This window comes from Falco naumanni, chromosome 12 (genome assembly GCF_017639655.2).
Source record: "Falco naumanni isolate bFalNau1 chromosome 12, bFalNau1.pat, whole genome shotgun sequence".
Lineage (NCBI taxonomy): Eukaryota > Metazoa > Chordata > Aves > Falconiformes > Falconidae > Falco > Falco naumanni.
This window is the reverse complement of record NC_054065.1, coordinates 29,865,646-29,890,042: the sequence shown is the minus strand read 5'-3', so window position 1 is coordinate 29,890,042 and position 24,397 is coordinate 29,865,646. Positions and strand designations below refer to the sequence as shown.

Sequence of the window (24,397 nt, the reverse complement as noted above, 5' to 3'; positions counted from 1 at the left end):
TATAACCAACTCGGAAGTTCCAGTTAAATTGTAACTTCACCCCAGCTCCTGCTCACATTACAAAACCACCAAGATATGCAAGAGTTATCACCAGCCAGGCTTGAAGAGCAGGCCCATAGCGTGTTTGACTCGAGCATTACCATCCACACAGCAAACAAATAAATCCTCCCCCTCCCAAGCCCCGTGCAGGTACACATGCAAAAATATTACAACAAATCACTTAAGATTAGATGCTTTTTTCTGATGGAGTGCTAATATAGTGTTACTAAAACTTGGCTGAATTAATGTAACTGCATCATACAAAGAAGTATCATGGTACAGGACAAAGATCTTGTGTATGCACCGCTGCTTTTCAAGGCTGTGGTAGTTGTATGCCATCTCAATTGTTACCACTTTCCAGCACACTTCTCTGGTAAAATATTACACATTTTGTTTGCACAGTCAATAATTCTCCCAATACTGAAAAAAACATTTTATTGAAAACTTCTATAAGGACACAATGATCACAACAAAATCAGGAATCTGGCACAGAATGTGCTCAGAATTTTTTACAAAATAATTACAATCCAAGGAAAAATGCCTACATAAATCAGTACAAGTATCAAAGTATAAAAGCTATGACAAGAAAATGATAGCTCTTCCAACGTAAGACATGCTTCAAGAGCTGTATCTTGTTCTCACACCTTTCATGATGTAACTTTTGTTCGGGAAATTATTTCATTCACAAAACCGTTGTTCTTTGCCAACACATCATTTCTCAGCTGTTTCAGCTTGACTTTGATGTCTTCTTCTGACATATCTGTCAGGGGCAATGCTTTCACTTGACAAAGAAAATCCTGAATTATCTTTTCACCTTCCTGAAACGGAGAGGAGAAGGAAAAGAAGACAGAAAGGATGTTTAGACCGCAAGCAGGATTTTCCAAGTTCCCTAAAGATACAAAGTATTATTATTCACTAGAAACTTTTTGCAAGCAAAACCCATGGTTGTTTTCGGACTTGCTAGCACATTCTCAATACCAGAACAATCCAGTTATACTGGTATCAGAAGTTCTTTCCCTTTCAATCCATGAGCAAAATGTAGCAGCTGATCAGCAGAAATACAGTATTTAACACTGAGAGCTCCTGTATGTGTTCCACATTTAATTCCAACGTGCAACACATTAGGCGAGGATCACTAGCAATAATAGCATCAATGTGTTAATATTACCCAAACTAGTTACTTTTTGAAGGAACTGTAAATCAAAGCCAATGTTTCAATATGCAAAAGGAAAGAACAAATTGTAACCAAGCAACTGGAGAGTGGCCGTCACCAAGGAGAACAGATGATAATTAAGCTCTATGCATATGCTTTTACACAAACAGGCAAAGTGGAACTTCTAAACAATCTGAATTGAATAGCAAGAACAAACATTTCAATGAAGAGTATTCCAAATTCCCTGTATTAGAAACAATTTGCCCAGAATACGGAATTTTGTCTAGTCCTCTGCCTCTTGCATTTTAGAACTCTTCTACAAAGTTTTCTTTTTTTCTCATTTAAGACTCATGCAGTATGCTTTCAGTGCAGAAGTCTGCAAAGGACTTGGCAAAGCAATAGCATGCTTTTCCCTCTAAACATGATGTTAACAAAGGCAGACAAATTGCCCAGGCGAGACATCTATAGCCATGCCATTCTATTGCCTCGAGAGTTTATGAAAAATTATGTATTACTGAAATATCCAAGAATAAAAGATGATGCTGTATTTGTCAGAAGTGTTTGCCAAATCAATTTAATTTCAACCAACTTAAGACTACACGGCCAGATTCAGCTAATCTGAAAAATACTTCACCATAAAGGAAAGGTAATAGCGGAGCAACTGAGGCAGTTGGAGGGGGAACCTCCTGGCACTAAAAGGTAGGACAAATCGGAGATCACTCATCCTCAACATCAGATCCACGTACTAAGCCAGGCACAAATGCAGTAAGCCTCTGAAACTGAAAATAATGTAACAGGTAACAGCCTCTGTCTAAAGCAAAGGCTTTTTAGATGTAGAAAGTGCTTAGGATATGGACCAACACTTCAGGGCTTCTGTACTGGTAATATGGAGCATTACCGGGATTGCCATGGACATACAGGAGACAGACGAGTTACAAGGCTGCTAAGTTTCAGGCCAGCTGCTGGGACACAGAACTAAGATCCGTAAGCTGATTTACATGTGTGAAGCAAGGAGGACCTGACTACTGGCAAAAAACAATGCAAGTCATACAGCACGTGGATTTCCTAGGAGGCTGCAACACATGTCATGGTAAGAATTCTTAATTCAGCAACAAGACGACACAGGCTAGTCTCAAAAAGCTTCCTGCAGGCTATTGCTTTCCTTTTCACTACCCGCTAACGAAGCTTCTTTTAAGAGAAAATGAAGGGAAAAAACAGTTCACTCCAGTGGCTTTACACAACTGTATTATGCAACGCAGACACGATCAGATCTATGCGGAGATGGGGGTTTCCTCAGCTTCTGCTGAAGCCTGTGCAAAGCCAAGGGCATTTTTTACCTCTCAGCTGAGTAGAGAGCCAAGCTAAAATTCTCATGTGTGAAAATGGGAAGAACTTTATGACATCTATAAATCAGACATTCCAGGTCCAGACTGCCGTGTCCTTCAACAGGATCAGCTTGTGAGGAGTGTTGGTACTGATGGGATGTGGAAGGTCTGTGTGCTCAGCTTTTCTCTAATGTGAACCAACCTGAACATGTTCATATTGATCTTTAAGAAATGAGCACAAATGAGCCCTCAAATACGGGAGAGCAAAACCAGGTGCAACCCACCTGCAGAACCAAGAACAATCTAAACGACAATTAAAACAAAAACTGTAACTTAAGACCCAAGAAACACTTCATACAAACTAAGTAGCCAACAAAAGTGATCAACACAAAATTCTGGCTCAGTTCAACAATAAAGAAAACCCCATGGGACAGCTAGGGACATGTCCTTTTGTATGACTCCAGTTGTATGCCAATCATACCAACTGCCAACCATTATTCTTTAAGAGAAAAATTAGTTTAATTCTCATACTATGTTCTTTGATAAAATTCTTGCCTATGTTAACTTGAAATCAATCTAAACCAAAACCCACTAACCTTGAACGTATCTTCAACTCCTAATGAACTTCATAGCTAAAACATCTTGCTATGGAAAAATGACATCATAGTTACTTATCCCCAAGCTTCAGGGGAACCTGAATCCTTGAACTATTCTGCTTGGTCTATTCCAGCTAAACAAAATTTTAAAAGCATTCCTGATAGCAAACCTCTCTTTCTTTGCAGAATTTCTTGGCTGGTGGTTCTCCTTCAGATTCCTTGGACTTGCCAATGTTTTGAAACTCCTCCAGCTCCAATGCTTTCTCTCTTGCGCTTTCTATCACATGTTTTGGGAAAGCTGCCAGCTCTGCTACATGTATTCCAAAACTCTGGTCACAAACACCTGGATGGTGAGGGAGGGAAAAAAAAAACCACCAATGGGAAAGAATTCTCAAGAGATAATGTGCCTACACACAGATGATATGAGCAAAGTTGTAAGAGTTCTCTGTTTCGAAGAATTAAGTGCATGACATTATTTGGCTCTCCCAACATTTTCCAATTCACCTTTTGGATACACATGGTAACACAGGCTAAAGAATATGCTCTTACTTAATTAACCTCTCTTAGAGCAGTAATTGCATAGCTCCAAAAGTGCTTCAGGAATAAAACTCTTCAGGCAGAAAGAATTTCCCTCTAGTACTTGAATGAAACTGAGCGATGGTTTTTAATAAAGTACTTCAGCACAGTCTTTAGAATATAGTAATTCCCATAATTATTTTTAGTGTATATCTCACTTTTTCTATACTTATATGAATACATATGTGAATGTGTGTGTATGTATATATATAGTATAATATTAAAGGGTTGCATTCTCAATTCTCCTTCTCCTTTGCCTCAGTACCACATAACTTCCCAGACTCCAGGAGCCATCTTTAATTATATCAAAACCTTCCAACTTTATCTTTACACTTACCTCAATTAATACAGTGTTCATAGCATTTGGTTGAGAAAGAAAAGCTCTCATAATTGCTCAAAATGTATCTATTACACACATTTATATAATTTTTGCTTCAATATTAAAAGCTCTCTGATACAATCTGTCAACTCCATTGGTTTACATCATCGTAATTCCAACCGGCCACCCACAAATATTACTACATACTTTTAATTCCGGTCTCCAGAAAGGAGTTATGAATAAGTGAATTACACATATAAAATGATACCTAACTAATCATCTCTTAAATACTGGGTTACTGAAGAATAGGTAAAGGAAAACTTAGCATTTAATATTTTTTGGGTTATTAACCTTGTAATCTCTCAGGTTTCTTAAAGGAAATTAACATTTTTAAGCAAAAATTAGTCTTCTTGTTTTACATTAAAAACACACCTGCCCAGACACAAAGCTAACTCAGGTCTCTGCTGAGAACAGCCCTTTCCACGTCTCCTTCTCCCACGATTTTGTCACACTCTTGAAACAAGAAAACAAGGATGCAAATACTGTGTAAAAGTTCCTTGTCATGCATTTCAGATCAAGTTACACATTTCCAACAAGGTGAAACCTGTTACTTGTTTCAAAACACAGCTGTATCCGAGCTGCCTATACTCACACTCTTGCCTGAACAATGTAATCCTTCCAAGAGGGAAAGGGCACAACACTAAATGCAACAACTTACATGAAAGAGGTCAAATTTGAGACCAGGTATTTTAACATGAAGATTTCATAACGTTTTACCTCCTCTGACAGAGGTTTAAGTAGATAGATACAAACTATTGTGCCTCTATGCTCCACAGCACTTCCAAGAAAACAGACTGAAAAGATGCTGCATGTACAAAGAAGCGTACAACTAAAAATAGCAACACTGATTGAAGAAAAATATGCAACTGGGCTTCTAGTTTTCACCAGGACCAGAATGAGTGAGTTAATACAGGTTAATAAAAAATAAAGGGGGGTGGGGTTTGGTATGGGGAGCATGAAGAAAGATAATTCACCCAACCATCTGGGGAATATTAGGGGGTTTTATCACAAGATTTCCTATTCCAAGGGATTTATAAAGTAGAAGGTTTAGAATTAGCCCATATTACTTCCCTCTCCAACCTAAGTACTCAAAACAGTGCACCTAAATGTAGATTTAGATTGTTTGAAGACACTGTACCTCACCAGCTCCCAACTGCACTGAAAACATTCATAGTTCCACTCCACGCTCACAGCAGTTTATGACTATACTTATCTTCAGTTCCCAGGCCACACTAAGTCACATTTTAAGCACTGATTTCTGCCAGGCATTCAGAGGGCTCCGAACATTCACTTGGTGGAAGGAGCTTGATACGTGCTGGAGAAGATGGGAAACAGCAAACTATGAAAGAACCAGAGGCACTGCCCCTGCACTGGGACAGGCTGGGTACCAGCACCACTGGAACTCAGAAGCAAACCCTGGGCATTGCCTAGGAAAAGTGCACGAACAGAGAGGAGAAGAGAGGCCATTTCTAAGGAATAAAGATCTCAAAATGCAAGGAAGCAGAGTTAAAAGAAACCAGACAGAGATATTCTAACCAGCTTTAAGCAGACTCTCAGCAAAGCCAGCTGAGAGCAGTGCTTCTGGTCATGCTTTGATCCCCTTTGTGCAGAGCAGTCTCCTAGCTTTACAAAAAAAGTACCCAAAATCTAATTGCAAGACTATAGCCACAGGGGAATACAAAATTAGAAGTGGTTATGCAAGTAATCAAAAGGCAAGAAATAAAGTCATTTGATGGATTTAAAACCAGAAGACATGAGTAAGAAACAGTCAATTAATAACATCACAGGAGTTAAACTAGCATGGCACCACTGGAACGAGGGCTCAGATCAGGATATAATAAAAACACATTTACCAATTATCTAAAGACACTTAATAGTATGGTGATAGCCTGTGAAGATTATAAAAATTATCTTTAAAAGCATAACTGTAAAATTTTATAACTGGACAGCATATCAGATACATTTCAGAACAATACGTGCCAGAAGGAATGAACTGAAAAGTCCTAAATTGGCTGAAGAAATCAGGAAAAACTGGAGAGAGTTCTAGCTGAATATGCACTGATCATGAAAAGAAGAGTTATTAGGATGAACTAGGCATGTGAAAGCAAGTATTCGGAATTGTGTCAGCATGACAAACCAGCTTTCAAAGTGAGGAATGAAGTTCAGCAATTGCACCTGTAAGACTGAATCCTACACCAGAAAGGTAAGTAAACATCAGTCTCCAGGACTTGAGATAATGAGACAAGGACTAGCTCCTTAGCAGAGACACGGATGGATGATACTTGGTAATTGTTTTAGTACAGATAATAGCCTAACTCCTCAAATAGTTATTCCTTATTTGAGACAAAACCACTCCACAAGTTAAGCTGTTGATCATATCCAGTGTAGCCACAGTCTTCTACAGTAACCGTGTCCTATCCATCTGAGTATCACCTAACTCACTCCATCATTGTGGAACTCAGAAAAGGAAAAACAAGAGGTATTTTTAAGTGAAAACATAGCATAACAGTACTCTGCCCACATTTTAAATCAAAATCTCAGTTCAGAGGTTGGCAGCCTGACTGAAATGCTCTTAAGGGAACAACAAAATCACTTTAAAGTTTACAAATAAATTAGATCACCACAGATGACCACACCTTACAAGCCAGTTACACAGCCCTGCTTTATTTAGCATAAATATAGGCTCCTGCTGAAGGGAGCAAGAACAAATGATTGGGGATATAGAGAAGCAGGTGGAACTGTTTATTGCAGTTAACAGATTAAATTTACACCCAATTAAAAACTGTCTAATTTAATACCAAAAGGAATAACTGGATCCACTGAAAGATTTTAATTAAATATATCTGGGCTTATTTTACACTAACAAAACAGGCTACTTGTTGTTTCACTATGATGCCATTTGCTAAAAACTAAACATACGATTTTTCCTATCTCAAACTACTGCATAAACTGGGCAACATACTTCTTATAGGAATTATAAGGAATCTTATAAGCCTTATAACAATGAAATAGATATTATTGAAAACTGTCAGCACATAAAGGTCACACTCCCTTCTTTTAAAAGAACGCTTCAAGGAATGTTAAGTCTTTTCTATCAGCAAGTTAAAATGGCTGATTTAGGAAAACAGAAAATAACCTTTTGGAACCCTTCCCTCTGCTCTTTAATAAAAGAGAAAGGGACCAACCTCAAAAGCACCAACTTGAGTGGCAGAAATAACCTAGAAGTCTTAACAAATAATCATCAACATCACCACCAACTGTGTTCACACATAGACAGAGCTCCTGCTGTACACACTCCTTATGGATAGAGAAGAACATGTCTATTATAAACACTAAGCCTGGAATAGGATGTGCAAATTTTTATTGTATTTTCCATTAAGATTTCTTCCTCTCACAGGACTAAATAGTTTACCCTGTTCACCATTTACACAGCCTTACCTTCCTTGACACGATAAAGCATTGTCAGTGTGTCATCAGTGGTCAGAGCAGTAACATGCAGGTTATTTACTGTTGGCACTTGGTCAGCAAGAGCTGTCAGTTCATGAAAATGTGTAGCAAACATACAGAAAGCACAGATTTTGCTAGCAATGTATTCTGAAATAGCCCACGCTAAGCCAAAGCCGTCATAGGTAGAAGTTCCTCTTCCCAGCTCATCAATGATTATCAGAGAGTTTTCAGATGCTGTCCTATAAAAAACAAGAGCATTTTGTAACATTTAAGAACAGCATGAACTCTGGATATTGGGAGTACCACAGTTATGATGCAGAGGCATAGCATAAAAGAGGCAAAAGACCTTTTCTATCTGCATAACGGCATATGAATAAAGTGCCTACAGAGCATCATATAGATCACTCCAAATTAGTTTCTCTGTCCCATTTTGACTTTGGCCTCCTGCTAGCAACTCTATATGACCACTGAAATAAAGAGAAGGCTACTTCAAGAAGTTAACAGGACTTGAGATCCTCCCCTGAGATCCTATACAAAAGGAAATCTTAAATGCATCTTTCTTAGCTCCTCCTTTCCCATCAACCCAACCAACAAAATCCAATAAGCACAGGACTCACCTAAGGATTGAAGCAGTTTCTAACATTTCAGCCATGAAAGTAGACACGCCTTTCAGCTGACTGTCCCCAGCTCCCACCCGAGCCAGGATACAATCCACAATGGTTATTTCTGCAGAGTCGCATGGTACAAAACACCCAATTTGGGCCATAAGAACAATCACTCCCGTCTGCCGGATGTACGTTGATTTTCCCCCCATATTAGGGCCTAAAGAAGAAATGTTGCAATGAATTAAAAACACACAAACCATCTTTGACAATTCAACAATTCTTTAAAGGAGAACAGGCTCTAAATTAAAACAATGAACATTTACACCTACTACTGTCTCGCCAGGAAAGAGCAGCAGACTTGTCTAACAGGTGTAACCAGCAGCTCCACCACTAAGACGCTTTGCTTGTACCAAACGCTGCTTTTTCAAAGGGTAATCGGAGAGCATTAGGGGCCCTTCCTAACTTTTACGACTTTTCAGAAGTATAAGCAATTGTCTAAAACACATGTCTGTACCTAAAATTAATAAGCATTAATTGAGAAGTCATCAGTATTGCTGCTTAAGCATGAAAACAATTTGCTTTCACCTCAAACAAAAGTTTCTCTGTAAAAGTGCAATAGCTTAATTACAGACTGAGTACAAGCTAACAGTGATTTAAATTACAATCTAAAGGGATTCTGAATCAGCAAAAATGGATGTTAATAAGATCGTTTTAACCGAGGGACAAATGCACTAAGTATTTTCCAGAAAACTGGTCATTAAAACAGATTTTATGCTTTTGCTAACCAGGAAGACAAGCACGTTACCATGCATTTATTCAGATTTTTAGTTTTTTCTTTTTGATTATGTTAGAAGTGATCATTAATTGTTCTCTAATTTCAGACCTTTGCTACTCAGAATGTATGTCAAGGACATCTGGATGGAAATTAAAATTCAATTAAAACTATAAACACTAGAAATGTTTTCCTGTGTAGGAAAATTATCTTAATTACACCAGAGAATGGGGGGGGGGGGGGGGGGGGGGGGAAAGGGTAGAGTCATTGAAACATGTTTTGCATTTAAAATCAACTTTAATACTAAACAAAGAAAACATTAACAAAGCAGCTGCTTGACTTCTTGCCTACATGGCTACAGTACAACTGATGTCTAGTGGAATTTTCCGCATCACTTAAGCGGGTTCAGGTTCGCCAGCTCCGAGGTTGTCTGGCTTGTGGAGTTACATTCACCAAGGCAAAGAACACGTATAGTAAGGAAGGACTCGTTTCTTATTTCCTACTGTCCTAGCAGCCTGCCTCTCCTTCCCAAATAACTATTGCTAAATCCGTGATCAGCTTCCCCAAACAGTTCATTGTAACTACAACATAACAACTAATTCCATGAATATTACTTTGGACAACGAGAAATACACCTGTCTGTGCATAAACATGTAAAATACCCACTATCAAATGTAACATTTCACAAAAACATTGTGACTTTTTTTTAACATAATAAACAACAGCTTACCAATACCCTCCCTTCTTTTCCAGAGCTAAATCTTATCCCCCATAAAGAAAGATTAACAACTTGCTAGCTGCTTGCTCTTTGTTGATGACAGAAACTGTTTTGACAGAGTTTTATTGGGATGTTTTTAAAAGGCATAATTACTGGAAATACTAGAGACATTTAAAATGTAAATAACGAATGAAAAAGAGAACAGAAGCATTTACCGGTGATAATGTGGAACATCTGCTTGCCCTTCTCAAAGGTAACATCATTGGGGATGAAGGCCACTTCATCTTGCACTTCAATGCAAGGATGCCTGGCACCTTTCAGCACAACCCGTCCTTGTCCCTTTTCCAGGATGACAGGACGGACATACGGCACTGGCGCTCCATTTGACACGTGAGCAAAACTGACAATTGCATCCAATTGAGCTACCACGTCATTCATCGTCTGTATAGGTTCTGCATAACCTGGTTTTGATTAGACACAAATTCAATACCATTAGATATTTTTTTTTGTTCTTCTTGCTGAAAAGGTTATCTTAAAGCCTATACTGAGCCCATAAAATGAATTCATCTGCATTAAAAGTTAATTCTGTTCAAGATAGCAGTAAAAAAGTTCCCATGCTTTGACTACAAAGGGGACTTCTTCAGACCAAGGAAAGGAAGAGGTGAGGCCACGCTGATAGTTTTGCCTTAACACTAGACAACAAGAAACAGCTTATCTTACTGTGGGACAACAAATGCTCTTGGGTGGCAAGACGGATGGAACTCCAGTTAAGTTTCCTTCCTCAATAACACACTGCACTCGATCCTCGTGAAATCAATGACAACAGAGACACAGCACGGACAACTCAGACACCACAACCACTTCTGTTTATGTGAATCATGGTATGGCCAGGTCTGGAAGATACAGTGCCTGTGATACCAGACAACTAGACTAGATGGCCCAGCATCCCCAGCACCAGGTTTTAAGTTTTGGTGTTTGGGGTTTGTTTTGGTTTTTTTTCAGTGAAAGGGATGAAGGACAGGAGTCTACAGAGGTGAACTAACACCTGCAAATGGGATACATGTGTCAGAAGAGGTGAGCAGTGACCCGTAGAAAGAGTCCTACCTGTACAAAGTACATTTACTGTTCTAACATCATCTCTTGAACTGCCTAGGTACAGGTCATTAAGAGGACTTTAAGTCATTTTCATTCAAGAATTACACACATAATCCAGGCTTTTTTGTTAAATTGTCTCCACTTGGAGAAGAAAAATGCTTTTTAAAATACACACACACACTTGTAAGTCTATGACTGCACACACAGAAAGTTTAAACAACAGCAAAAGACTATTAATCATCCTAGATATTTATAGATGTTATATGGAAGTTAATCCTGCTATACAATACCCAATTGACTTTCCACAGAAATATACAAGCCTTAGTATACTACGCACAGAAAAACACCATTTGAAAATTACCAAGATACAAAAAAAAAATTTCTAACAAGCTACTGATTTTGCAATACACTAGCAAATTCCTTATCATGACAACAGGTCAAAGCTTATGAAGATTTCCACTGTAACTAAATACACACTCAAATATTTCAATATGTCAGCTTCAAAAGTGAGTTTGTACCTTTAACGTATTTACCCTTAGCTTAATATTCATTAGTGTTTTCACTTTCAACTTCTCTCTTGCAAAGAACTAAGACTTGTTTTGCTGTAACTAATGCCATTGGGAGAGGCAATATTTACAGAGTCCTCCAGCTTGAATTCCCCTATGTCTCTTCTCCTTTTGGTGAAGGACGGTAAACGTCCCATAAGCAGGCAATAGTGGAGCAAAATATATGGAAATCAATTAGGAAAACAATGTTTATTGTAACATATAAACAACTAACCTGATCTTGTATTACATACTAGCATTCTTTCTTCACCATCTTTTATGTACCTCAGGCCCCACTCCCTCAATTCTCTGTTGTCTTTTATATTTTCTGCCTTCTCCTTTGTCTGCTGTTTGGGTGGAGATACCCAGAGCCTGGGAGGTAGGTGGAGGATAGATGGCCTTTATGGGCCTATTTTTGTTCCTTTTATGGGATTAGCATGTGCACACACTCCCTCACTGCACACTCGTAGCAATGCCAGGAAAGGGTCTGAGCACACAAAACAATGTATTTCGAACTTTGAAGAACTGTCAAAAAGCCAAACCTCATTTTTCACACTGCCTGGGGAACATTACGGTTCTTCTCTATAGAAGGACCTTGAAAGTAACTCTAAGTCATCCCAGCATTCCAGACTGTGACACACATCAACACTGACATATTCACCTGAAGCAATGTTAATTATTTCCTTAACAATCGCATCCTGAGCCTCTTCATACTCTTCTCTGATCTTTATATATTCATCATTGACGGAGCTCAGTTTGCTGTGAAGAAAAATCATGATATTTAGAAGCTGCAGCTTTCTGTCTTCACTGCTGCAATGCCAAACTTCTGGCCTCCTCATCTGCAAGTCAATACCAGTTGTCCCCATCTGTTTTAACAGCAAGGTTCAGCACGAGGACCACAAAGCAACTCATCTATGATTCATCCACACCAGGGTATCGAGTATCACCCACAAAGGCCAAACCAGCAATTCTAGCACCTTTGAACAAATCACTCTTAAAAATCTTACAGTAGTTGTTTGTTAGCTATGTGATAAGGACTTAAAGCTGTATTTCTGGCCATTTTGCAACAAGACGTGGCATGTTCTACAACTGGCAGAGGAGAACTGCTGCTAAGCAACTGTGTAATTAGCCGAGTCCTACACTAGGCTGGCTTATCAGAGCTGAAGGCACCGAGTTGCTTCATTGAGTAACAAACTCAGTGAACTGCTGTCACAAAGAACAGGTTCTAGTCTTCAAGATAAGGTAAGCTGAAATGAAGAGAGAGTTTGAACAGGTGTTCATTCTTCTGAGTCTCATCTCTAAACACAGAGTCTGCAGGACTGAATATGAGATGCACGCAAGTGCACCCACACTATAAGCAGAATTCAGTCTTGTGCTTCTAGTACCATCTACAGAAGCAACCTAACTAAGCAAAGAACACTGTTTTATTAGTGACCCATGGGCTTTTTTCCCCAAGGGAAACCAATGACATTTACAGTAGAGGTACCAAGTACCCTCTTCTCAGTTACAGAAAAGCCTAACTTCATCATTATGTTCAGATTCACTTAAAAAAAAAAAAAAAAAAAAGCAGTTTTAAATGTCAGGGATGTTTTGAAAAAATATCCTCTGAGTCAATGTTAAAACAAAATGCAATTAAGGTTTACACTTTGTTCATTTAAGGAAATCGGGGCAAAATACACCAACATATTGGTTGGCGTGAACCAGTATGTTTGCCCTCCTTTTCAAAGCAAAGTATTTATTACTACGAGAGTGAGTGATTAACAGTAACAGTTGCTATTAGTAATAGCACTGGCACGAAACCAGCCTTGCCCTGTAGGCAGTGCTCCTCACGTCTGTCAGTCAAGACACCTCTCCCAACAAACTCACTTCTCTGATGCTAACGCCAGCAGGAACTGTTACACATGAAGCAACAGCAGCATGGTTTGTCTGAGACAGGCTGTACAATGTACTAATGTCTGCTATTTTTACCTTTCCATACATAACACATAGAGGAGACTTAAAGATGAGTTTTCTCCTGGACCTGCTGCTGACAGACAAGGAGGAACTTGTCACGAAGTTGAAGTCCAGTTAGCGGCATTTCTTAAGGTTGACACCAAGGCTGATCCTATTTATGCCTCAATTAATGATGTGAATGATGGGACTGAATGCACTCTCAAACGCACCCTCAGCAAGGCTGTGAACAATGCCACACCAAGGGGAGCTGCCAGCACACTGGAGGACAGGGCTGCCACTCATTGGGCCATTTACAGTCTAGAGAAACAGGTCGATGAGGATTTCAACACAGGCAAAGCCCTGCACCTAGGATGAAATAACTATGCAACAGCACAGAATGGGGTCCAAATGGCTATAAAAACAGCTATTCGTAAGAGTTGGACCCAGTGGGCAAGACGTGAACACGTGCCAGCAGTGTGTCCCCGAGCCAGAGCAGGTCAACCTCACACTGTCTGCGCTAGGAAAAGCATAGCTAGCATGTTGGAGGAAGTGATTCTTTCCCTCTTTTCAGTGCTCATGACACCACATTTGCAGTGCTGTCTCCAGTTTTGTCTTCCCCATGTACAACAGACATCAGACCTGGAGCAGATGGCCACCAGGAAGATTTGGAGCCAAAGCACATGGCACGCAAGGACAGGCTGAGAGAGATGCTTGCCCAGGCTGAGAGAATCTAAAGCCAGCCTGGAGAGGCACCAGACTCTTTTTGGAGGTGCACAGCAAGAGTGAAATACTAAAAACCCAAGCTTCTGCAAGGAAAATTCTCATTAGTTCTGATTAGGAAAGCTTAACACAAAGAGTGGTTCAGCACTGAAACTTGTGCCCCACCAGGTTGTGAAGGATGCTTGGAGGATGGGCACCTAAGGCAAGGCCCTGAGCTACCTCAACGAACTTTGAGACAGGATCTCATTTCCAAGGTGGCTCTGCTTTGAGCAAGGGGTTAGACCAGTTAACCTCAAGAGATCGTCTTCAACCTAAGTTAACCTGCATATGGAACTTTCTGCTTTGTTCTGTGTAAAAATAACAAAGCACAGAAAGAGAGACATCTGATGACTGAGGTAGCCCTTGCTCCTTCTAAAATGCTCTAGAAGAGCTAAAAATTCAGCAAGAAGTATAGACTTCATGCTTCGCTGTCCTGTGACAGAACTGCTGTCCAGACAAGGCGGCGCTGAAACAGCATTAATGCAATTAGCCTGAAGACTAAAATTTTTAAATAGCTTAATCTATAGAGCCACAGAATCAAAGTCCAATACACAGGACTAACAGAAATTACAGCATGACTTGGAACACACACAAAAAAGTAATCACTAACAAAACTGCGGCATGGCATATTTAGTGATAAACATAAATAGCTCTCTTCCTATTGCAGCTTGTGAAAGTGTCTGTATAAACACTCACAGTGAATGCAATTATGCTACTAGCTGCAGCTAAAACAGAGAAATTAGCCCAAGTCAAAGGACCAAAAATAGCTAACAGTTGGCAAAGTAAATGGGGAATGCAGCTTTTAACAGAATCTGTATGACTACTCCTCCTTCATGCCAGTCTCGCTCAAGAGCTCAATCTGTGAGTCAAAAAGGTGAAAATTCAGCCATTCAAGATGTAGGGAAACCAGTTTATCAGCGTAACTGTAAAGAAAGAAATAATTCTGCTCTTTCACAACAGGCTTGGAAGACTATCAAGATGATTTCATACCTGTTAGTAAATTTCACACCATTCTTCTGTGTATCAACTATTCCATATTTTGAATTGTTACGGAGAACTTTTTCCTCCTTGCAAGTTATTCGAAAGTGATGTCCAAACTGTGAATTTGTCTCCAGTTTGATACTTTTGCCAGCTTCCAAACCTTTTAGACAGAAGGAAGGTAAAAAAGAAAAAACTGTATTATCAAAAATCCTACAGCCTGTGCTATTTCTGCTGACTAATCCCAAGTACATAGGATGTAGCCTCTTAGATACACTATTCCACATAATTGCTTTGATTCTGTACAGGTATGAGAAATACCCAGATCTAACATACATTTACTAACCCATTCTCTGCTCTTACTGTGGTATGCTCTCAAACTGCATATTCAAATCAGGTTCACAATTATTGTATAGCTACATATTCTCCAGAATTGTGAAAAATGTTCATAGCACGCTCCAAGGGCATTCTATATTGCTGCTGTAAGCACAGAATCTGTAGTCTTATGATCCTTTTATAACACTTACTTCTGCTGATGGGATCCCTGTACAATCTTGATTTTCCTTCTTTTCATCTAGGTATCTTGTTTATGTTAAAAAAAATAAAAATCAAGACCAAAATATATGCAAGCCCTTGAAGGTGTAACCTAAAAAAACCTATAGTGTTGCCAGTTTTCCTTCCCATGTTTGCATTAAAAATTGATTTTTTTTTAAGTTGCTCTTTGAATGCCCAACTCATCACCTGCACATGGAATTTTTTGCACAGGATAATCAACTCATTAAACGTCTCATTTGCCAACAAATTACATTTTGCTAAGAACTTCAAAAGAAATCTTGCATATCCTGAATGCACACTCAAGAGAACGCACGGGGCTGGGGCGGGGGGGGGGGGGGGAACCAAAACAGAAAAAAAAGCGCCCCACATTTCAACGCACGTCCTCAAAGGATGTAAAATAGAACTAGGCTGAGCCAAAAGCTGAGTTACAGTTCTATAAAATTAATTCGGCAGTATCTTGCAACATACATGATAATTTCTGAAATATTCTGGAATGCTATCCTTTTTTTAAAAAAAAAGGCCAAGTTATAAACCAAAAATCACTCAGTTATCAACAGATTGTACTGTGACAACTAAAGTCACCCCAAACCAATAATAAAACAACACAAACATCCCTTAACTCCTCTACAACAGTTTTCATCACTTGATCTCAAAACATTCTACAAAGGAGGTAAAAATCAAAGGCAGTTTCATACCCTACCTAGTTCTTTGGCTGCACTCTTTAGAAAGGACTGCATTTTTTCTTCCAGTTCATTCATCTTCTCTCTTAATTCTGTCAAATTAGGATCAAAAGAAGCCTTGACTAGGAATTCATGGTTCTCCACCTGGAAAAAAAAAAATCATATGAACATAGGCAGTAACAAAAAAAAATAAATCACCTCCCTGATCATACACTGTGGAATTATTTTACTTAGTAATTTATTCAGTTTATATATGTTATTTTGTAATTATGCTGTCTGTGATAATCGGTGCCTGATTCAACTAGAAAACAAATACATCTCAAACACCTCCTTTCCCAAATAATATGCTTCATACAAGCAAAACATACCAATTTAATAGACTCCTTTGAAATAGGAGTCACCCGTACATTTATTTGCATACAAATAACCGAGCAGTAGGCAGGAAAAAAAGGAAAGTCAGAGGAAATGAAATGGTTATGTACATAATCTGTATGTTAGCCTGGGTTTGCTGCAGCTATTCAAGACAGAGCATAAAAGGATGGGGTGTTTCAAAACAAGTTTTTGGAAACAGAAGTTTCTGAAACAGTAATTCTTGCCCAACACACGCTCAAGAGGTTATGGAAGGAGCCTACACAGTATCACCAGAAATCCTATCCCATTTCAATCCAGTTATTTTGGAGTTGAAAAGCATACGCGTTTCCTTCCAAGCCATCAGAAGCACAGGTGAACTAAGTTGTATTTATAAGTCTCTTCCCCATGCCTCTACAGCCAAGTGCACGTTTCTGAAAACCTTACAAGCCTAAAGTATAATCCACAAGCAGAACATAAAAGTGCTAAATAAAAAAAAACTTGATTTTTAATACATAAACTTTTACAATCAACAAAATATTAGCACTGTTGTCCAACATGGAAACCAAGCACTGGCTTTCATATTAGTAATGTAGTTAATCAAATTATGTTAAAACCAAAGGAATGCTTCCCCAAAGCTTCCCCTGGCTGCAAATTGCCTGCAAAGTTGTACACAAAGCACTGCAAATACTTTGCAAAAGACCCTGAAACAAGGTGGTGGGTTAATACAATTTGACTTTTACTCACAAGTATACGTTAGCAAGAGGAGAAAGGAGAAGAAAGGGAGGTTCACAGTTCCTTTACTCCTTCCCAGACAATAAAAGTATCACTCCAGAAAGCACCAAGCAACAGGAACTGTAACTGCCAGAACCACCACCTACATCTTGTTCTGCTAAGCACAAGAAGTGCTTCAAATCCACCATGCATTAAAACAACTGTAAAAGCATCAGCCTGAAGTCTCCCAGATTTTGCAGCAACTTGGAACAAAGACGTGAGAATGCAATCTGGAGATGAAAGCCACAGGGCTTATACATTTTGACTTTGGAACGGGGGAACAAGTAAATTATCACCTGAAGAAACTGCACAGCATACTGTCTATTTAAAGTATTGTTACTTCATTCTGAGAATTACCTTCTCCCAACAGATAATTTGCTCTTGTAAGTTGCATCATGGAAAACTGAACTGTTGATGCTTATTTTCTCTGTGCAATTACCAGCACTGCAAGGCGTTACAGGCAGCCTGTCGTTCTGGTTCCAGTTGTGTTGCGTGCGAACACGCTGCAGTGGCAAAGTTCTCCAGTTGCTTAACCAGAGATGTGGACTCCACAAAACAACAGATTACGAGATTTTTAGAGGACCATCTTGAACTTGGAGGCTTTAAGGGGTACGAACAAATACATTCCCTGTTACATCCCTGTTGATAGGCCTGCTTCTCCTGTTCCCTTAAATAATTCTGCTAAAAGAACAGCAACAAACATTTATGACAAAGAATACAGTAGAAAAGACAATTCCTGGTTTTGTAGGGCAGATCCTGGATCTGAAACAGACTCTGGGACTATGCTGAGCTCGCCAGCTAATCTGAAAAACAAGTCCTTCCTGTAAAGGGCTGTACTCTTGAAACTCAAACCAAAATACTACATACAAAAAGCACCAACAAACTTTGAAGTTACCCTGACTTGAGGAGGAGGTTGGAATACAGTTTTTCAAAGGTCCCTCAGGATTTTGTGAAAGATAGGAATGGAAGTGACAGTTTCTCAACTTCTATTATAGCTAGGTAAATGAATATCCATATCCCACGCTTTTTGAACTTAGATGTTTCTTTTTATGTTAGAATGGATTATTGACATAGTTTAGTTGCTATGACAACCTGTCCTTCGATTACACTCAGCAGAGCTAGGTATATTGTTTGAACTCCCTAAAAATCTAAGGAGGATTTCAAGTCAAAGTTCAAGTTTTAACATTCATAAGGACAAGGTTTATTCTTCTGGTGAAACCGGTGCTGGCTCATCTGTAGCCATTTTCCAGCATCCTGAAGGGGAAAAAAAACAAATCCAACACACCCCGTTTCTATGGGACTTGATTAAAAATAACTGACTTGTTATTCTGTTTAGAAGGACAACAAAACATTTTTAAAGTAGAAGCTGAAAAGAAATTTGAAGAGCTGGACTATGAAGGGTGAAGGCTTAGAACAGCTGTTAGTTTTAAAGAAAACAGAGTCCCAGAGCATACAAACTGCATCAACAGATGGTCTGTAGCTAGTATAAAGCTATAAATTTCTTCATTAGCATGTATCACAAATTACAGCAACATGTCAATCAAAAAGCCTTTCCTTAAACAAAGCGAAACGCAGTTGATGAATGCATACACAATACAAAGAGATAAAATGCAGCGCTTCTGCCTTTGGAGAACAAAATGCATCTTTCAAAGCCACTGCAGTTTTCAGGAGCTCAACACTTTGCCCTTGCTACCATGCCTGGCACATGGTTAGGTAGGTCTCTTATTTCTACAGTCAGCTGAGTCTGACACAACAATCCTAAAAAACTCCCAAGTTTTCCAAAATGACTGAAGCATCTTATTGAGAAAGGAGCATTAAGTAAGTTTCTAGAAAGCACGTACATTTCAAAATGCATCTCATCAATTCTCCAACAAATGCAATGGGGAAAATAAATGTACAAAACTCACCAGAACCCTGGTGTTTCACTCATTAAACAACACTTCACGTTTTTGCCTGTGTCCTAAGCATTCAGTGTTAAACAGCAATAAATTAAGTCATTTATACCCATCCCTTCTTCTTTCTGTTACATGTTTAAGGAACACCAATGTTCCTTCCAGCTTTCTTTGGCCAATTTTTCCTCTGAAAAAAATGCTAGTTTTCCTTTGCAAGCATAGTTCTATCATCAGAAATATTTTATAAGCGAGTGTAGGTGCAAGGCTAAGATAATTGTAGCAGCTTTCTCTCTAGTGAGAAATGTAACTGTAAGTCAAGTCAGTCTTTATTACCTAAGTCAATAATTTCTCAGAGAGGCAAACTGTTAGTTATGAAGACTTAATTCCACCAAACAGAACCAAGTCTAATGAACTCTACAAAAGCAGAGAAACATCTTCTAACTACATTCTAGATTTGAGACATATCACAGTTACCTTGAAAATATGAAGCAGCAGAAAAGTGACAAAATAACTTCCCCACTTCTAGTACTGATTAGGTTTTTTTAAAACTGTTTCAGATCCACAGCATCCGTGTACCAAAGCATTTTTTCATTGGCTAGATAATTTTAGACAGGGGATGAATATCCTCCTGATATTCAACTGCTATACTAATAACCGTCTTCATACATTCCACAGCTGAACTATCACTAACTACTTAATATAGATGACCAATTAAATTTAGTGAGTATGGAGCAGATTGCAAAGTTCAATAAGAAACTTTAATTGCTAAGCAAACCCCCTCCCACACACCAGCTCATACCTTATCCATGTCCAATGTTGTTTCTATCATCTCCAGAAACTTTGAGAAGTCAGAGTAGATATCATTAAGAGGTGTTATAAACACTGCCAACAACAACATCTGGTGAGCTCCTGTTAAGAACAAACAAGAAAAATTATCATTTGCAAAACCCCACAATTTTACCAGAATTCACTTAAGCAAGATAAACAGCACAACTATATAGCTGATTCATTTTTGTTAAGATTGGTTGTGATTACTTCACTGACACACACGTATCGTCTTCTAAAACCGGCATTATCCAGTTTATATTCTGATTAAGCTTGTACTTTATATCTGGTAGTATTAAGTCCCTTCTACTATGAGTAAAACTACAGACAAACAACAGTTTGAAAGCAGAGCCACTGCCTGAACATTACCTTTTCTTGCACATAAAAAGCTGAAACAGCTTTAGTAAAAAGTCTATTCTACAGCAAACAATTTTAAAAATACGGAGTGGAAGTCTCATGATGCACACTCAGTTTTTAATTTTTTCTTAATTCAAAATTACAAAAAATTGTAGATATTTGGTAGGTTACAACACGGACACAAATAAAAACTGAGGCCTATGTTTTTGGGGTTTTGTTTTTCTTAAAAAAAGACCACCTACTCTTAACCAGATCTTTATAGTCACTGATCAGGAAGTCAAAAATAGATTAGTCTTTTCCAACATATTTTGTTAGCACAGATACTCTGTAGCACCAAGTATAACTGCGTAACACACATACTGGTTGGAAATCCATAGAACACTGGAACCATTGAATGAAGAACACAGTTCACCGTTAACTCAGCGTACACAGCTATTGCCAAATTTGTGAAAGTAGTATTTTCTTCAGGCCTACAAAAATAAGCATCTACCCAGCAGGCAGCTAGGAAAACGTTCTGTCAGTAAACAAATGTTAATATCTTTGCAGCCACTTCAAGTTATGATTTAATCACAGAAAGGTTAGCATTATTGACTATACAATTTACACAAAATGCCACAAAGAATCCAATACTATGAGCTTATAAATCGTTGGATTATGCACAGAATTACAATATCTGGCTCCGATGGCAAGGCTTTGCACATTAACAGAGAAACACAGAATGAAGTCTGGCCATTCCACAGCCTCCCAACTTCTTAACAGACTAGGGAAAGAGTTCTAATCTTTTGTAAGAAAAATTTCCATACAAATTTATAGAAGTCACACAGTGAGGACATGATTACCCAAGGGAATGTCTCTCCTCTTTCACCACTGTAACTTAAGTAGAAAGAAGGTTTTTCCCTTTTCCCCTATGCCTTTTTGCTTCCTCACTCCCCCAAACTTTTAAAGTTAAAGGTCTTAAATGATTAGTATCTATCAACAGAGAAAAAAATTACACATCATTGAGGGATTGTTGAACTTGTAAAAATGGAGTCTTCTGCTGACTAAAAATTTTCAAAATTAAGAAAGAGCCGAAATAAAGCAGTTCCCAGTGCACCACCTGACAGTGCATGGCACACAAAATGAAGTGATCTTCAGTATGCCTGAATTAACAAAAAATGATTGTGCTTAAATTGTAATTGCTACTTTTAAGTTTATTTTCTTGAAAGTTGTAAGTAGGAAAGTTTCATTATACCATTTCATTATTTCAGTTTGAAGAGTACATCTTCAGACACAATAGGAAGATGCCACATTCAAAAATTAGAAAAAATATTAATTTATTCTGTAAATAAAGCACTAATGTACTTATGTATATTTGTGATACAGTTCAAAGTGATACATTGCAAAATAAATTTACGCTTTCAATCCAACTTCATATTCAGAATCCAACACTTGAAGTAAAATAGCGGAGTCAGTGACCACTGAGGATTTATGAAAGCTGTATGTGTATGCTTTTCTTAAAAGCCTAACAGTTGGCATTAAGAGACTATGGGCAAAGATCACCACTGAAAAATTCTAAATTAAACTCCAGCTTGTCTTGCACCTGCATTCATAAACTCACATAAAAGATGCATGGTAAAAAAGAAAACACGTTTGCACCTCCTTAACATTATCAGCATGTAAGCGAACCACTGAGAGAAGGAATAATAGACCTTTATCCTGCCAAAAGCAGAGATGCACACTGATCACAAAGCTTATCTCTTCCCAGGTACAGTTTTTAACTTGAACCATAATTTACTTACTGAAGCACAGACAAGTGTTTATTACATGCATTAAAGACTACTATCGATATGGTTTAAAGCGTTGTACAGAAATTAAAATCAAACACCGATCTTCAAACTTGAGACATTTACAGTTAGTTTGGCAGGAAACAGAAGTATGAGAACTGACACTATTCTATCAAGGGAAAGCAGAGAAATCTCAATGACTAAATGCACTTAAACCAGCCGTTTTGATGGTACAAGAGGTCTTAGAAAAAATGAGGAGGAAAAAACAAGGAACAAAATGGAAATGGGGATAAACTATAGTACGGGATTAGCAGAGGTGGATCATACATAGCGCAACATCTGCCTGAGATAACGGGCTGCCTAAGAGAAAGAGAAATCCGTAGACCTAATCTGGGCTTTTCTAAAGCATTCAGTCATATCACACGGGATGCTAAGACACAAGATTGATGATTAATACAATGATCAGAATGCAAATAAAGAGGACATCACCAACTTGCAAAAGATGAATGAGCTGGAAGGGCATCAGCAATACAATTCCTCCAGGGCTCATACAAGCATTTATCTTTTTAAGATGTGTGAATTAATAATATTAATGCACAAAAGGCAGCTGCTTATAAAATTCACTAATACATACAATGTGGAAGATATCAGTAGCTGAAATTGAAGTAAAATGAATTAGGAACATAACTACCTGACCTTGAAAACTGGGCTAATAGAAACAAAGTAAAATTTAACAGTAAGATGACACATTTATAAAAATTTCCAGTATAAGCAGGGAAATAATCAGCTGGAAATGACAAAGGATGAGTAACAGCTTAGTTTGGTCACAACATGGTTATAACACGCCAGTACAACAATCATGGAAAGACCAGTACTGGAACATGCAATAAGAGGTGTTTTCAAAAGCATTAAGGGGGTATGGTATACAGAACAGTAAAAATATGCTGGAACCCAGCATACAATTCCTGTATCCTGCATATTTACAGGCTTAAAATAAAGAGTGTCAGTCTGAGATGGGAAGGAAGATGCTTCAGCAGCTTTCTGAAGACAGACATCTTGTAAGTACCTAGATTTTATGCCCCAGCAATTTGAGTAATGAACTGCTTGCTTTTGCCAGCAATAGCAAAATGATTTGATGACTCAGAGTCTTTCCCATCTTATGCAGGTTTCTTATGTCTGAAAACCAAAAAAAGTCATCTTCACGCATTATCCCTATCCTCAGCTTTTACCATCCGTAAAAACAAGCATCTCAACAAAGCAGCGCTTCATACCAAGGGAAGGGCAATCACTGCTGATCACTTCATGGTGTAGTTGCTCTATCTCCCCATAGCCATTCACAAAAAAAAATTCTGAAACTGGCAGATACTCAGAATTGTCAAAAAAGTTTCTGACTTTCCATCTCTTGATGAGTTAAAAGACTTTGTACAGTCTTGAAACAGGAAAATGATCAGATCCAGCCTGAATCAGTCATATAACACAAAATTACGAGACCGTTCTTGTACTTAAACAAAGGTGTACAAGTACAAAGAAAAAGAAAAATAACACGTTTCACCCATTTTAAATTATCCTAGATATACTGCTGATGAATGCCCTACTAAAGGCTGACTGATTCATGTGTAAAACAGCAAGAACCTTTTGCAGTCTATTATTTTTTCCATATGGTGAGCTTAGCAGTTTGCCGTATACAGCTTGCTCCTCAAAACTTTTAAAAATTGAATTGTTTTCTACCCCAATGTTACGACAGAGAAATTCTGTTGATCCAAATGACAACTAATACAAAAAAAAGCAAAGAAAGGAAACAAGTATTTTCAACTAATACACCTCTGTTTAAGATGGAGATCCAAGAGCTCCACGCCAAGGCAAAACCAAGCAGAGTCTGTTTGTAAAACCAAAGGGACATGACTGAGGTCTTAAAAAAAACCCAAAAATATCTGCCAGTTCCTTCCCAGTTTTGGATCTTAACTGCTTTTGGAAATAATACAGCCAGCAACCAAAAATTAATGTATTTTAAGATTAGTATTTTAGAAGATATGTTGCATTCCTTGAAGTCATAAAACTATCGTACAGAAGAGCATAACATACTGGGCAACATTACTGCCTGCTCAAATACAGAACAAAATTTTTGTAACTACCGTTTCAAAAAATATTTCTCTTTAAGGTTTTGGTGCTTGTTTTATGCAAAGAGATTTTCAAACAAATTTATGGGCTTTTACAAAAATATGCTTTCTGACAGGCTAGGACTGCTATTGCTGTATTGAGTCACCCCCATTATGCTGACACAATC

General features: G+C 38.3%; 1 protein-coding gene across 1 annotated transcript in view; it reads right to left on the bottom strand.

Moving 5' to 3' along the window:
* Window positions 1-457: 457 nt before the first annotated feature.
* MSH2 (mutS homolog 2) overlaps window positions 458-24,397 on the bottom strand; it is a 51,399-nt gene continuing 27,459 nt past the window's right edge. Inside the window, exons 8-16 of the mRNA XM_040611574.1 lie at window positions 19,968-20,077; window positions 16,175-16,298; window positions 14,932-15,082; window positions 11,912-12,009; window positions 9,826-10,071; window positions 8,133-8,337; window positions 7,507-7,754; window positions 3,284-3,456; window positions 458-857 (exon numbers count right to left, since the gene is read on the bottom strand). Coding sequence (XP_040467508.1) covers window positions 687-857; window positions 3,284-3,456; window positions 7,507-7,754; window positions 8,133-8,337; window positions 9,826-10,071; window positions 11,912-12,009; window positions 14,932-15,082; window positions 16,175-16,298; window positions 19,968-20,077 — 1,526 coding nt within the window. The 3' untranslated portion in view covers window positions 458-686. The remainder of the gene's footprint in view (window positions 858-3,283; window positions 3,457-7,506; window positions 7,755-8,132; window positions 8,338-9,825; window positions 10,072-11,911; window positions 12,010-14,931; window positions 15,083-16,174; window positions 16,299-19,967; window positions 20,078-24,397) is intronic.